Here is a 17,437-nt window from a genome sequence, read left to right on the forward strand (position 1 = left end):
CAGACTCAAAGGTCTGAAATTTTGCCATGGGAAAACCTTAGTCATTTCATTTCATTTCATTTGAAACACCCAGATTACGAAATATACTCACATGCAAAAATGTTTGCATGACCTAGCCATAAATGATCATCCAAGCTTAGTAAAGACTTGTTAATCTTAGTAAATCTCCTTTTATGCTTTATTTTGATATGGAATTTAAGATATTATTATTATTATTATTATTATTATTATTATTATTATTACCCCGCCCATCTGGCAGAGTTTCCCCAGCCACTCTGGGTGGCTCCCAATCGAGTGTTAAAAACAATACAGCATTAAACAGGGCTGTCTTCAGATGTCTTTTAAAAATAGGATAGCTGCTTATTTCCTTGACATCTGATGGGAGGGCGTTCCACAGGGTGGGCGCCACTACCGAGGAGGCCCTCTGTCTGGTTCCCTGTAACCTCACTTCTCGCTATGAGGGAACCACCAGAAGGCCCTTGGCGCTGGATCTCAGTGTCCTGGCTGAACGATAGGGGTGGAGACGCTCCTTCAGGCATACAGGACCAAGGCCAAGCTGTATTAGTCAAAAAACAGCTCTTATATAGTTCTGTACAGAAACACAGTAACATGAGAAACTGGAAACCCCTACTATGTAGCAAGCAACACATCAGGATACCCTGGGAATGGTTAGTTTTGTGTTTTCAAACACTTGTAAGCTACAAAGAATAAGGGTGATAATCAGAAGTCCCTTTAGCATTCATCTGCCTAAAACCTATCGACATATGCAAGTAAAAGATGGCACGTAGTTTAGGCAACAAAAATGCAAAGGCTTAACACATGACGCCCCAATAAACCACACAATACTCCAATAATATTATTGTAAGATAGGGATGAATTTGGGCAAGGGGTTGCCCAGGATGCCCAGGTGATTTGTCTCATGGGAACCAATTGCTGAAACAATGCTTCTTGCTACAGGACCACCAAAAAACCCAACCTTATACAATTAAAAACCTGTTGCTTATTTCAGTTGCCTGCTTGCTACTCTGCATATACCCAGATATTAACTAAAGCCGGGTTTGAAGTAACTGCAGAGAAATCAACCCTGGATGGATACCTGTGGATACACACACCATACTATATCGTTAATCCGTGTTCTGTCTAAGAGAGAATGAGGTCACATAATCACCTAGAAAAATGCCAGTGACACAGAAAAGGCTAGATAGCTTCCAATGGAAAATTACTGTGCTTTTGACAATAAAAGGGTAAGAGCTGGTTATCTATATTTATCTATATCTATATATCTATCTATGAGATAGTCTTTTGCGGCTGTTTTGTTGTTATTGAGCCTATTCTTGGCTATCCAACAGGAAGAAGAAGCCTCAGAGCTGCAGCAGAAGCACACACACACAATCTATCACCACAGAGAGAAATGTTTTAAGACTTTGTAACAAAAGTTGGGCCCTGCCCTTTCCATTGTTAAGGTATGAAAGGAACTGTGTAGATGTGCTGTATTTGTAGAAGCACCTGCAGCAGCACTTTTATGCAGAAGATACAATTACATAGTACGTTCAACATTGCATGCCTATGCCAAAAACTGACCTCAGAAGTGTTTGTTTCCTGTAACAGAGAGTTGCCTAACAGGTACCTATTATGTGACTAAGGCTGCATACATACTGTATTGCTGTTTACACTGGCATCAATGAGGCCCCACAACTTGGTGTTTGAAGCTGTGCGTGCATTATGCGAGCCACAGTCCATATCTATCCTCTAGTTTCTTGAGCAATACTGCTGTTCAAACCAGCTTCCATCCGATTTGAAAACATGAGCCATGCTCATTAAGCTGAGGTGAGTACATTTGAGAAAACCCTTGCGCATGTGTAGATGACAGCACACGCATGGATGAAAAGCTTCAAGAAGAGGAGTTTGGTGCATGTATTCGGGGGGGGGGGGTTGCAGTGTGGGGAAACCAATCAGGTAATATGCATCAGGTGAAGACACCCCCACTCCCTCTCTGGCATGCAAATGTGACTTGAAAATCCAAGGAAGGAGGGAGAAGCACACTGCAGTCTAGGCTGCTAATGTGTACAGTTTTGCCCAAGGCCTTAGTAAAGAAGAATGTACATAAGAGCTCTGTTTCTTTGGGACACACAATAAACATCTGGAAATAGCATTTATTGTTCCAAACGGTGACCCTTTTTATTTATTTATATGATCATTTAGCTTGTTAGTTCTTTAACTATAATAACAGTATGTATAGTTATGCTTCCTGGTCTGCCTTCTCCTGCTACAGGAGTCTTTCCAAGGAGAACGTGTACTATTTCAGCAACTTAAAAATCAAACCCACCTAAGTTTTAACAGCATATATAGTTTTAACTCCACATCTTTCAATAAATGTTAATCTGGGATAATCAAAGCTCTTTAATACAGCGATGCCTTTCCGTTTCCTGCCAATTTGTGAAGCCATGAATACCTGGTAAAAGCTATTTATGCACAGGTCAATGAAATGCTCATGGTCTCCTGCAGTTTTGAACACTGTCACTCACTAACAGTTGCTGAGCTCTGCTAAAGGTAAAATGGAGACTGACATTCAGCAAGGGCACAGTGCATGCTAGGAAACTCAGCCTTTTCCTGCTCTCTCCTCCCACAGGACACAAATTGTATGAAAACATGACCCCTTGTCTCCTTAGAATCTCCCCTCCCCTCCCAGGTTACCTTGGTGTGGGATACACACTTGTATTTTCTGACTCCCTGCAAAAAGGCCGCACTGTGAAACAAAGCTCAGTCAGGAAACATAAAGAAGTTAGAATGTGCTTCTTGGGGAGAACATAACGTTTCCTATCTTTATGCAATTAAATACGTTACAAGCAGGCTGATGAAAGAACAGAAAACCCAATAAAAGCATGAAAAGCTATCTCACACTTTCTGCTGTTGGGAGAGCGAAATATATTTAGTGCTGATGCTAGGAAAAATCATTTAATCAAGCGCACAGGCCAGACCTTCAGCTGTGCTCTCTAGGGACTATACCAAGTTATACAGGCACTCTCTGAAAGAGAATTAAACATTAATATTACTCATCACTTCAATTTAAGCAAAATACTGCCTCATAAAGGAAGACAAAGTTTAAAACTACACAAATAAATATTCCTATTGTAGTAAGAAACTGGGCTGAAAATGTTATAGTTTGTATATAAACTTTGCAAATTGGATGAGGGACTTACACACACTGCAGTAATCTAAGGTTCATGATTTTTATATATCTGAACACTTTCAGATACTAAAATCATTCAAATCTGGGGTGTGCCGTCATAAAGATAGATTTTTAGTGACTCTGAATTCTCACCTAGAAAGCAGAGTAAAAGCTTGAAGATAGAACGTGTGTAGGAGCTTTCCCTTGAGAAATCCAGATCTCAATGCCAAGTCACTCTGATACCTACCAGTGTGTACTAAAATACTGAGGACCAATGACAAAGGGGGCAAATAAAGATTCAGGTTCATCAAAGGATCCCTTGAATGTGTGCATGAGACTAATAATAATAATAATTTATTATTTATACCCCGGCTGGGTTTCCCCAGCCACTCTGGGCAGCTTCCAACAAAAGATAAAAAATACATTAAAACACCAGTCATTAAAAACTTCCCTAAACAGGGCTGCCTTCAGATGTCTTCTAAACATCAGATGGTTATTTATTTCTTTGACATCTGGTGGGAGGGAATTCCACAGGGCGGGCGCCACTACCAAGAAGGCCCTCCGCCTGGTTCCCTGTAACTTGGCTTCTTGCAGTGAGGAAACCAGCAGAAGGCCCTTGGCACTGGACCTCAGTGTCTGGGTTGAATGATGGAGGTGGAGACGCTCCTCAGGTATACAGGACCGAGGCCATTTAGGGCTTTAAAGGTCAGCACCAAAACTTTGAATTGTGCTCTAAAATGTAAACTTTGATAGATGTTTTGATATCATGGAGCCTATTGCCTTGGATCTTGAAGTTCAAGCCTTTCTTTTACCATGTGAACAGAGATAATCATAGTCTCTAAAATGTGCTAGCTTACCCTTACCCCCAAGGGCATGCTCTATAGGGAGTTGGCTTCAGACACCAGGCATATTGGCAGACTAGCTCTGTGTTACAAAGATGTCTGAAAACAAGACATGAGGGCTTGCCACATCAACCCTGCTATGTGGGAATTCCTTGCAGTGCCTGGAGACAGACAGGTCATGTATTCACAGAAGTAACCTGAAGAGGAATGACTGCTGGGAGGAGTGCAGGGAGGAAAAACACCATGGTGCACATCTGCCCCACCTGCAATAAAACATGTCTCTCCTGTATTGATCTCTGCAGCCACAGCAGGCGCTGCAACCTTCCAACTGTTTGACTTCACTTCAAAAGGCGCACATCTTCCATTGGCTCCCGAGACAGACAGATGCCAACAACCCCTATCCATGATATAGCTATTAGAGACATTTCATAGGTCTGTTCAGGGGGAAATCCCATGCTCCTGATATTATTAGTATTAGTGTTAGTATTAACTATGTTTGCCTAGATGTTTATTTCACAAATGTGAACTCAAATAAACTCAGAACCATACATTAAAAGCAAGTGAGTAAAAAACCTAAAATGCTCACCAAACATATGCATGAAACTGCAGATCCAACTCAACCAACCCCACTAAAAAAATGAGCTGAAAATTAAGGTCTGGCTAAAATAAATGTTGTCTTTGTTACATTGATAGCCAATAGTATACTGAAAAAAGCATATAGCCAAAATGCAATATTATTTAATCACCCATGGGGCTGTGTGCTTCTACATTAATTCCAAATTATGACCCAGAAATAATTGGTAGACTGTCCTGACATTCTTTTAATGGAACCGGACAAAAGACTTCATTTTTATTAAATTCTGCTGCCTTAGAAAGATAAGAAGAAGAATTCCCTGCAGGCATTCAGAGGAAAAAGCATAATTTGAAGTAATGTTTAAGTCTTGAACTACAAGGTAGAAGATTATCTACTTATTTTAAGTGAGAGACTTAACTTTATAAAATGAACCTTGAATAAATCTTATGAATGACATGAGGTTTAACTGCACTTCATCTTCTGGCCCAAGCATTGGGGCCAATATTTCTAGGGCTGGCCAGCAGCAGGGTGCAACAGGATGAAAAGCAATCTGCTTCAAGCAACACCATGAGAGCAAGATAGATGAAGGTGAACATTAGTCTCTGAATGGTGCATCAAGAGCTTTTAAAAGCATGAGCACATTTCACTTATTTTATTGGTCCAGCTCTACAAAAATCCCATATTAGGTGATGATGATATGACGGGTTAGGTCATGAGAAGTTTTTTTGGTCAAGGATTCCTAAATGGAAGGTCTATCAAATTCATTGTCAACTCCAAAAAAACCCAACACCCTAGACATGTTTGAATTCTTCAACATGAATTAACTGTTAACAACATCACTGAGAATGGGATATTCAAAATGCAGAAGGAAGCCTAATTACATATCTTCCATATACATAGACTTCAATTTTTATTCTGTAACATGCACTGTGTATTAACATGAACTGCAATACAAATAGGAAACCTTAATAAATACACATTAACTTCAGTCTACCTAGCGCTCCCAAAATCTAAACTCACATTTCAGAAATATATCAAAAAGCATATCATTACAGATACATTAGCATGAAATGGAGCATTAAGAGTACATATAAAATGTTAAGATGCCCACTTCATTTTGTGTGACCTGTCAATTCTATATCACCAGGTAACTCTATTATTTGGCTATGATCAAATAACAATACATATCCCATAAACTAAGGTATCATATCTTACATAATGACAGTTTGAATGAGAAACTTGCAAAGTTCATTGTTAAAAAGTCATGATAATCATTACATTTTACTCTGAATTTAATTTCAGCACTGAAATATTTTGATAATGTCTAAAATACCTTACTGAACATTAAATTATCTTTTCAGATTACAGAACTTTAATCTCAAATTCCATTTACATTATTTCAAGTACAAGGCAACCATTTCCAAACTTAGCAGTCTGAAAAAAGCAGCTTCCATAAAGTTAAGAGTAGAATTTAGAAGGAATAAGTTCCAAGATATATTTTTAATACCTACAGTACTGATGTATGCGTGAAGTTTGTAATATGTTGGTAATCACTGTTCAAGTATCACAGCTATACTTGCATTAATTAGCTCTATAGTTTTATGCTTTTCTTTTTTTTTTTTTATAAAATTTTTATTGGTTTTACAACATTTTTAAGATGGAATGCTTTAAGAGGTGGCACAAAGACATTTCGAAATTTGTCTGGCAGGGCAAAAAGCCCCGAATTAAATTTAAGATATTGACAGATGCTAAAGAAAGAGGGGGTTTTGCCCTGCCGGACCTAAAATTGTACTATGAGGCAGCAGCTTTTTGCTGGCTGAAAGAATGGATGCTCCTCGAGAACACGGACATCTTGGATCTGGAAGGTTTTAATAATGCTTTTGGTTGGCATGCATATCTTTGGTATGATAAAGTTAACAGTGCCTTTAAAAATCACATTGTTAGAAAAGCATTGTTCAATGTTTGGATAAGATATAAAGATCTAATGGAAAACAAAACCCCTAGATGGGTCTCACCAGTGGAGGCTAAAGCAGTGAAGAAACTCAATATGGAGGTCGGATGGCCGAAGTATTGGGAAATTTTAGAACAGGATGGAGATAAGTTTAAACTACAAAGTCAGGAGAAATTGAAGCACAAAGTAGAAAATTGGTTCCAATATCGTCAAATAATGGAATTTTTTAAACAGGACAGGAAAATCGGTTTCCAGGTGGAAAAATCAAAATTAGAAACCGAACTGTTAGAACCCAATACTAAGAATTTATCTAGAATGTACAACTTGCTGTTGAAATGGAACACACAGGATGAAACAGTTAAATCGGCTATGATTAAGTGGGCTCAGGATGTTGGACACAACATTATGTCAGCTGACTGGGAATGGTTATGGAACACCGGTATTAAATTTACGGCATGTAATGCCTTAAAGGAAAACATTATGAAAATGGTATACAGGTGGTACATGACCCCAGTCAAGCTGGCAAAAATCTACCATTTGCCCGATAATAAATGTTGGAAGTGTAAAGAGACTGAAGGTTCCTTTTATCACCTTTGGTGGACATGCCCGAAGATTAAGGCCTTCTGGGAAACGATCTACAATGAAATGAAAAAGGTACTTAAATGTACCTTTCCTAAAAAACCAGAGGCCTTTCTCTTGGGCATTGTCGGCCAATTGGTGACAAAGAAAGATAGAATTTTTTTATGTATGCCACAACAGCAGCAAGAATACTCATCGCAAAGTATTGGAAGACACAAGATTTACCCACTGTGGAAGAATGGCAGATGAAAGTGATGGACTATATGACATTGGCCAAGATGACAGGCAGAATCCGTGACCAACGAAAAGAGACGGTGGAAGAGGAGTGGAAAAAATTTAAAAGCTACCTTAAGGACTACTATAAACTTAATGAATGCTAAAATGTTGTGGTTTCCAGAAGCAAAAGGGTACAGAGATATAAGGTTAGACTATAAAAGAGGACTAAGATGATAGAGATTGGAAAGTAACAATTGGGAGTTGCTAGTTGAATTATGGACATTGGGATGCAGAGAGGGGGGGTATGGGGAAGTCCAAGAAAAGAGGTTCATGAAAATATGTTTGAAATTATACGTGTATGTTTGTCTTTTTTAGTGTTTGTTTGTTTTTCTTAAAAATATAGTTTTATGCTTTTCAGCTGCTCATGAAACACTAGGGAAAATCCAGATTTCCTTATATATAGCCATCTAGAAATGAATAATTGAATAAACAGGGAATTAGTTTCTATTTTGCAATTGTAATTATTATTATTTTTGGTTAACACTATTATTTTGAATGATCTAAACTTCATTTATATTCTTTTGAAACAAGTCTTTTGGCAGCCCTGTCCTAATTGCAGAAGAAACACCGCCTGCAAGTTTGCTTGCTTGCTTGCTTGTTTTTAAACCATGCTTCTCTAAACAACTATTCTCTTAGCTATATTATTAATAAATGGAAGATATCTATCTCAGTATGGTTTGTGTTCAGCAAAACTAGAACTGCTTTCTCTATGGGGACTTTTAGATTTAAAGTCAAAATAATAATAAAGACAAAATACCTCATTAACTTGGTGTAATTATAGTTAATGTTATCACCATTTATTTTTATTATTCATATAGCGCTGTCACAGTATTAGTGATTTCACAGAGCTAAATGCAATAAGCTTGCCATTTGAAATTAGAACCATAAAGAGGCAACAAAGATAGTAAACTATAACTGTAACCTTGTGTAAAGGATCAACTTTCCAGTCATGTACCTGGCAGAAATTCTCCAAAACAAGGCAACTAATCCAGAGGCAAGTAGTACTGTGTACACAAGTTAGTCATGTCAATCAGTTTCAATCTGTTTACTCTGAGTAGGACTGGCTCTGGATACAGCCCTCTGCTTCTTCAAAGAAATAGACAAGATACTGAACTATCTAATCTGCTCCACATCTTTTTGGGCCACAACAGGAATACAATGGTAGCTCAGGTTACATACGCTTCAGGTTACATATGCTTCAGACTCCGCTAACCCAGAAATAGTGCTTCAGGTTAAGAACTTTGCTTCAGGATGAGAACAGAAATTGTGCTCTGGCGGCACGGCAGCAGCAGGAGGCCCCATTAGCTTAAGTGGTGCTTCAGGTTAAGAACAGTTTCAGGTTAAGTACGGACCTCCGGAACGAATTAAGTACTTAACCTGAGGTACCACTGTACCCTAAAATTTCCACAGCCACATTGTTACTCTACCCATTCCCACACTGAGGCATGTAGAAGAATCCACACACGATTTAATTCTGTGTTCCCCACCCCCATCATCTACAACTCAGGAAATACATCAATCACAACACTAACCTGTGCATCAGCATACAACTACCATCTTCTCAATGCACCCCTGGACAGTGCAGCAATGCACAGCACATTCCTCAGGACTAAGGGAAGAGGAATTTTGCGTGGACCCCTTCAGATAGTGTAGAAATCTACTCTGGTATTGTAACAAAGTACTTCTGCTACTACTCCCAAGGCTGAGGTGCTCAGCAAAGAGTATTTTTTTGTATCGTATAACCCCAGCTGCACAAAGTGTGATGCTATCTACAGCCTCGGAAACAATCCAAACATCACAATTAAGGATGCTGAAAAAGGAGGAGCTATTTTTTTCACTAACCAGTTGCATGTGTACAGAAGATCTCCAGCACCAATTTTTGCAGAAACAAATCTGCACATACGTGTCATTGGCCATAAATACATATGTTTCATCTATATGTGGATATACGCACCGAGGAACTATGGGTGTTAATAATACAGTAATAAGTAAATTGTCTTTATTAATGGGAATTCTTGAAATAATAATCTTCTTGTGCCATAATTATAAGTAACCATATTACATTGTTTGATCACAATTTGAGTTCCATGATATTTTTAAACAATTCCACTTATCTTCAGAAGCTGTCACAGCAATAATGCTCAGCTCCCATTTCTCATTAATAAATACTGAAAATATAAGTCAAATCATTTGTTTTACTTGGTAAAGCTTGCACAGAGCAAATCAGATACATAATTTTAATATAAAGCCTAATTAAGAAACAGCATACTTTTGGTCTTATCAGCAATGCAACATAAAATTATGAAGTCTGCACTAATTAATGCATTGTGTCAAGTCTTAAATTATACATCCTAAATGCCAGAAGCTATAATTCTAAATACAAGGTAGTTAAACACCTCTCTCACCTAATAGCCACAGTTAATTAGCAACTCAGTTGTAGTGATGTACATGATAAAATATTGCTAAAGATGCTTGAAAGAACCTGTCAGTTTAAGGGTGGAATTTAACTAGATTCTCTTATAGTTCAGTTTCAAGCCAATTACCACCATGTGAAACTTTTTTCCAATAAAACTCCCCTTTTGGGAGAAAAATACCCAACTCATCATAAATGAAATGCTAACACATGAGCAAGTAAGAGCTAGCAATTGATTATTGTTTTGTTGTATAAAAAATGTAGACTTTGGCAAGGGGACAATAGAAATATCGTACCATTTTGTTTCATACTCAAGCCAACCAAGGGTTCTGAGATGTATCGTGTGAGGATTCAATGGGCACCAACCACAATATCCACTAAGAAACCATATCCCTAACATTGTAGAACTCAGCACTGGCTTCTAAACCTCTAAGAAACCTCCACAAGCCAAATAAAATTATGTCTAACTTAAGAGTAGGGACATGGGTGGCGCTGTGGTCTAAACCACTCAGCCACTTGGGCTTGCCGATCAGAAGGTTGGTGGTTCAAATCCCCGCGACAGTGTGACCTCCCATTGCTCGGTCCCAGCTCCTGCCAACCTAGCAGTTTGAAAGCACACCCAAAACTGCAAGTAGATAAATAGGTACTGCTCCAGTGGGAAGGTAAACGGTGTTTCCATGCACTGCTCTGGTTTTGGTGTTCCGTTGCGCCAGAAGTAGCTTAGTCATGCTGGCCACATGACCCGGAAAAACTGTCTGCGGACAAACGTCGGCTCCCTCAGCCTGTAAAGTGAGATGAGTGCCACAACCCCTGAGTCGTCTGCAGCTGGACTTAACTGACAGGGGTCCTTTACCTTTACCTTTTTTTAACTTAAGAGTGCCATGCCAATCAACTGTCCAGTTATTATTTAACTGCAATAAAATATTCCATGAAGAAAAGAATGCTACTGTGTGGGTAAGTGGTGGGTTATTTTTTTAAAAATGCATTACAAATGTTGCATGGTGTCACGAGGCAGAGAAGTGACACAATAAAGTTCCCACATTTTTGCTTTATTTTGCTCCCCAAAAATTATCAAAATGCCACACTGATGCATGATGTTTGCAATTTCTGGTTGAAAACCAATACTCTAGGGTACCCATGAAGTCCACCATATAAATCTTCTCATTTTTTACCTTATCTACCTTCTCAGGTTCATTTAAACATAACAGCCAGCATGGATGCTTACAAACAATTCAGCATGTCATAATCTTGTATTATTATTACTATTGTTATTATTAAAATTGTATACTGCGCTTCAACCATAGATCTCAAGGTGGTTCACAACAAAAAATCACAATATAAAAAACACAAAATACATAGTTCCAGTTACAGATAGATAGCCGTGTTGGTCTGCCATAGTCAAAATAAAAAAATTCCTTCCAGTAGCACCTTAAAGACCAACTAAGTTAGTTCTTGGATTTTTTTTATTTTGACAAAATACATAATAAATAGAAGAACAAAAACAAACCAATAATCTCCCCTCCCATAACACACTTAAAAGCAGATTCGTACCATTTCGAATACCAAATTAAAATCCTCATTGTATTTCATAGACCCAGCTTAATCATTGACTCATGGTGAACTCAGGTAAGCAATGCTTTTTTTCTGGCGCTACTCAACTAGAAGAAAAACACTGCAGGTAAGCTTCTTACTCTCAACTTCAATTGTTCTCAAGTTCAACTGTTCTATCTGTAAGGAATTGCTGTTCCCTTTTTTTGGCTAAGACTAATAAGCGAAGAATTTTTAACAGCTGTGCGCCTGTTATATTCTGTACGGAACTGTATCCATAAAGAAATGTTTCAGAAAACTTCTCTTATACTATCTCAGCAGTTCAATTCATTCATTCATTCATTCAGTGGATTATTGGCAGCAAATATGTCTAGTGACCAATGCAATAATGACCCACATTTCCAGGAGAAAGAAGACAAGCAATGCCAGATCTGATTGCTTCTAGGCCTTATGGATAGCAAGATTGCCACAGGGATGAGGAATGATAATGATGGATTCGAGCCCTACATTGAGCAAAAGATTCCTGCCTTGCAGAGGGTTAGACTAGATGGCCCTTGTGGTGCCCTTCCAACGCTACAGTTCTATGATTCTATGCTTCTATGACATACAGCACCTGAGCAAAGGTAGCTCAAAAGTTTTCTAAGTGATATTTTCCTTGCAGCTATATGCTGGTAACTCGTTTATGCCAGGCAACAACAAAATGGTCTATTAATAAAGGTGCTTATATAGAGAGTTAAGAAAATATACGACAAATACCGTATTTTTTGCACCATAACGCTCACTTTTTTCCTCCTAGAAAGTAAGGAGAAATGTCTGTGCGTGTTATGGAGGGAATGCCTACGGGTGGCATGCCTACGGATTTTCCTCCTCTAAAAACTATGTGCGTGTTATGGTTGGGTGCGTGTTATAGAGCGAAAAATACGGTGACCTCAAAATACCTGAAGAAAATGGTGTCACATTTTCCTAACATGCCCTAAAAAGAGAGAGAAAGAGTTCAAAACAAGCTTATGTCAAAAGTACTGCAAAAGCACAGGCTTCAGTCCAGTAGTGTCAGGGTGTAGAGAATATTAAATAAGCATAATCGGGTAGACATATGGTGGTTATCTTATCTTGCTGTTTAAGCTTGCAACAGCTTCACAAGATGGTGCCTTAACACTGTGAATAGCATGCTGAATGATTTAAAAACAGTGTGATTTGCAAAAGAGATAATGTGGTATACATTCACTGCACAATGATTGATAGGAACAATAAAGGTTTTCTGATAAATTGGGAGAATTTAATAGGTTGGAAGTTGTAACACTCAAGGTTTAGCAATAATTTACTGAAGGTCAATAACATAACACCTGATCTACTGAAAGGCGACTTATTTATGCATATAACTGACAGATAGAATGTTCTTGTCTATCTGACCTTATTAAGAATTCCAGAACAGAGAAAGTTAAGTGTAAATCCTATTTAAATTATTGGGATCTAAGCATTCAAATGTGTCCAGTAACTCTATTGATTCAAGCATCTCTAAATCTCCCTTCATGCTTGACGACTATAGAAGGAAAGTGTGCCTACCTGTTGAGTCCAAAGGTGGACAGATACTAAGCTGGTTAAATGAAGGTATTTAATTTTAGGGTACTTTCCTTGCTTACAGTTACTTACAGACTGGTGTACTGGGATGCAGGTGGTGGTGTGGTCTAAACAACTGAGACTCTTGGTCTTGCCAATCGGAAGGTCGGCAGTTCAAATCCCTGCGACGGGGTGAGCTCCTATTGCTCTATCCCAGCTCCTGCCAACCTAGCAGTTTGAAAGTATGCCAGTGCAAGCAGACAACTAGGTACCACCGTGGGAGGAAGATAAACAGCATTTCCGTGCGCTGTAGCAATCCATAGAACTGTTTAGATCATTGCAAATGTAGGTTTACCTAGGCGCTGCAACCATGCAAACATAGCCATTCAACCTGCATAAAACATGTCAAAGGATCTTATGTTTCTTTCAGCTGCTCCAGTTTCCAAAAACCCTATTGTGCCAAGTGTTGTTAATGTTTTTCCTTTTAACATAAAAGATCCAATCTGCACTATTATGTATCAGGCTTAGGAAACAGAGTAGGAGAAGACAGGGATTATGTCATTTCTTCCTGTTACATTTCACTTCCTTCTAGCTACAGGGCTCTCTCCTGCCTGACCTCTCTGCATTTACAACAAAAATTAAAAATAACATGCAGTACACATGTGTGGCAAATGCTAATTTCAAGTTAATGAGGAAGGAACTGAAAAAATAATATTCTAATATTAGCTAAGATAGAAAGTTGAGTATGACATAAAGAAAACAGCCGTGAAGTGAAAACATACAGAGTTAAGTTGCAGCCCTCCTCAGTAATTACGGTAATACAGTGGTACCTTGGGTTAAGAACTTAATTCATTCTGGAGGTCTGCTCTTAACCTGAAACTGTTCTTAACCTGAAGCACCACTTTAGCTAATGGGGCCTCCTGCTGCTGCTGCTGCTGCTGCGCTGCCGGCGTGCGATTTCTGTTCTCATCCTGAAGCAAAGTTCTTAACCTGAAGCACTGTTTCTGGGTTATGTATGTAACCCGAGGTACCACTGTACTATGTTCCTCGTGACAAACATGGGAACACACTGAGCAGCCCATACTCCAATGTCCACTTGAACAGTGCAGCTATCTGTAGTAACACTGTAGATGCAAAGGGCTCCACATGACCCAGAATTCAAATTGTGCAGAGTTCCGGTTTGTGTCGAACCCTTCATAAGTACAGTACAGCTTCACACAGGAAGATCTTATAGCCACAGACAGTTGAGCTGTTCAGAGAGAAGCCAGGGCTACTCAGCTCACCCCTGCCCCTGTGTTGAGTAACATGGAAGCATTGACACCAGGACAAGATACAGGAAGTGATTCACACTGGGAAATATTACTAAAATCAGTGTGTTGAAGGTGGCTCATTTTCACAGATTAATAAAACAACAGCCCTCCCCCTCCATCTCTGATTATATATATATATGAACAGGGGAGACAGCTGGATAAATCATACATTGGTGCCTGCATGAACACTTTGTTTACTGAAATGTCATTTTCTTCTTTCACAAATAATCATGTCAGTCTAAACGCCTTCTGGTTTGGGACCATGTTACTGCCTTTAAAGAACTGTGTGCATTATATTAATGCTAACAAGCAAGGACTTCACTAAGAGAGCATATGTTATTTTCTACTGGCTTCGGCTGGGGAGGGCGGGGTACAAATAAAATTTATTATTTATTAGTATTATTATTTTAAAAAAACAAAGAAAATGCTCCTTGCCATGCCTCCAAGAGTGTTTCACATAATACAAATGAAATATAATTACAGGGCATAATAAAATCATTCAAAAAGCAAAGTGTCAGGAAATGCATTTACTGCAATTTCCAGCCAATTAGAAGGGTAGAAATACACTCCACATCTGATAATGGCTAAGTTCACATGTAACAATTAGCTTCAGTAAACCATACTGTGCGGAAACTGGGCTGCTGCACAAAGCCCGACTGTTCCCGCTTTGTTCCCCCCTTTGAACAAGTGGATAAACAAACCAGGAAGGAGATAGCTTCACACAGGGGTGGGAAACCCTTTTCAACCAAAGGCTCATATTCCTTTCTGGACAACCTCCTGGGGGACCGTGCCAGAGTTTCTACACACATTCACACCCCCTCTGTCTTCCATCCAGGCAGGCAGAAGGATGTATCAGGTTTGAGAACACATTTCAGCCAGGCTGACCATTGGCCATTCTGACTGAGGCTGATGGGAGTTGTAGTCCAATGACATATGGGTGGCGCCCCATTGACTATCCCTGCAGGGTTGTTTCCATACATTCTGAGGTCAAAAAGAAACAGCCTGCATCCAGCATGTGATCATTCACTGCATGCTCTCTTTCCCCACCAAAATGAGTGTTGTTGAATTTGATAGAACAGACAATTAGATAGAAATTCACAAAATTCTCCTTCCTCTTCCACCAATGCTGAAAACCTGTTTAGCACAGTGGAAGACTTTTCACACTCAACAGCAGGAGCATAGCCCGTAGGTATTTACAATTTACTTAGAACTGAAAGGTATTATGTGCAAGGGCCAAAATCTCCTAATGTTCCTTTCTGTTATCTTTCTGATCATTTATCCAGATTTAAATATTACTGAATTACACAGAATAATATTTCTAGCTCCTCCACATATGAAAAATGATTTTTAATTCTGTTATTTTTAGACCAACAGCCTACTCCACAGCAACTTCACTGTTAGAAATTATACATGAATTAGTAAGTCTACACCCAACAGAATATAAAATAATTTAAGTTCCAATTATTATTGAAATAAAGCTATTAAAACACTACTTGTGTTCTTAATACAGGAGGTCTTATATATTATTTCTAAAATTGTAAGTAAAATTTATCTTTAATGCACTGATTTCGACACAATGATCCATGTACGTATTTCGCTTTTCTATAAACGAACAATTGCTTGGTATTGACAATTGTTTTCTATTCCATTATGGTCATTATCATACGCACACTTACTTGAGAGCCCCATTCCCCTCAGTGAATCTTAACTCCAAGTAAACATTACAGGCTCATGCTATTTGTCATATTAAACAGAACATATCACTTTCCAAGTTCAGAATCTTAATTTTGTTATATATTCCTGTGATTTTATTCCTTTTCTGGCACCTTTCCACATCTATGAAATATGATCTTAGAAAAAGCACTGTAATATATTTAACTAATAAACTGTATTGTTTACAATATATTCTCTCTTACACTGCACACTTCAATAAATACACACTTCATTAAAAACATACTTCATTAAATAAAACAATCCAATATACTCTTTTACCTCTTTTTCATCCAGAACAGATCTAACGGACAACCAACATAATACCCTGGGATCCATTTTGCCTATCAACTGTAAAGTAAGCCTTTATCAGCAAATCTTTGTTTCAGGAAATCCCAGTTCATATGCAACTAAGTTCCTTTTAAATAGAAAATATATTGGTGTCCCAGCCCATCCCTCCACCAGCTACTCATGCTTTTCTAAATGGAAACCTTGACTGCTGGGCATAATTATAGTAGCTGTTGCATGTGATAAATAGTCAAAAAGCCAGAGTCATAGGATTGTCTGGAAAAGGCTGCTGCGTCTCATAATGTAAACATTTCCTTCTGCTGCTGGAATAGGAAACAACCATTCTGGTAAATGATTAAGAAATTGCTGGCTTTCAAACTCATTCGTAAGTGTAGGAACATTCCCCTCCCCCACGCAGCTGCAAATCTCCTTTCCTTCCTACAAAAAGACATAAGTAGAAAACTTGAAGAGAGTAAGACGAAAGAGAACCCCTTAAATGAAACTCACAAACTTTAGTATGCAAGGGTAAGACCCAGGTCCACAGTATTCCCTATTATGAAGTAGGCTGCTTTGTAGCATTCCTTATTGAGATTAAAAATTCACATCAGTCCTACCTTCCAACAAAGGTGGTAATTCAAGCCCCTAGTATAGCCTGCTTGCTGACACAATAAATGACTACAGCACTACAAATCCACTGTGGATTTAGCTTACGCAGCTGCAGTTGTCCATGTGTCCAGTATCTGATGCACAGACAAAGACGACAAATTTTCATTGAAAAGCAATACTGTTCTAGCAAACTCCAGAATGTCGTCTGGCTTCACCTATGAAGGTTTTTTTTGGAGCTATTTGGGGATGTGCGTGAAACAGCAAGGTGGTTTCAGAGCATGTGAAACGCTTCACGTACTGTTTTCACTTGCCTATTTAAGCAGCTGTTGGTTCCTGTGTCACTTCTGCTTCCAGCAGTTTCCTTCTTACCAGACTGACAATCGGGAATCACACGCTAAGGCAGCAATCCTAATCCTACTTACCTGGGAGTTAGCCTCATTGAATTCAATAGGCCTTACCACTGTGTTGACATGGCTAGGATCGCTCTATAAACAATGGTATCGCAACAATACATATTACAAAGCCAATTAAGAGTAAAGGTGATGAAAGGAAAGAGAAGCCAAGTCTGGTGGGACTGCCCTTTTTAAAGGGCCTGTTTTCCCTCCCTTCTCTAA

General features: G+C 38.7%; 1 protein-coding gene across 10 annotated transcripts in view; it reads right to left on the reverse strand.

The window, feature by feature from the left end:
• Positions 1 to 17,437, reverse strand: part of PTPRE (protein tyrosine phosphatase receptor type E) — a 159,933-nt gene that overhangs the window by 69,316 nt on the left and 73,180 nt on the right. Inside the window, exon 1 of one of the 10 annotated variants that reach the window (XM_083506161.1) lies at positions 16,212 to 16,434. The exons of 8 other annotated variants lie outside the window; for them this stretch is intronic. In XM_083506161.1, coding sequence (XP_083362287.1) covers positions 16,212 to 16,222 — 11 coding nt within the window. In that variant the 5' untranslated portion in view covers positions 16,223 to 16,434. Of the gene's footprint in view, positions 1 to 16,211; positions 16,435 to 17,437 lie in introns of those variants that run through there. One more of the 10 variants, XM_083506160.1, reaches the window with a different exon arrangement.

The sequence above is a fragment of the Podarcis liolepis genome, assembly GCF_965112155.1.
Source record: "Podarcis liolepis genome assembly, chromosome: 5".
Lineage (NCBI taxonomy): Eukaryota > Metazoa > Chordata > Lepidosauria > Squamata > Lacertidae > Podarcis > Podarcis liolepis.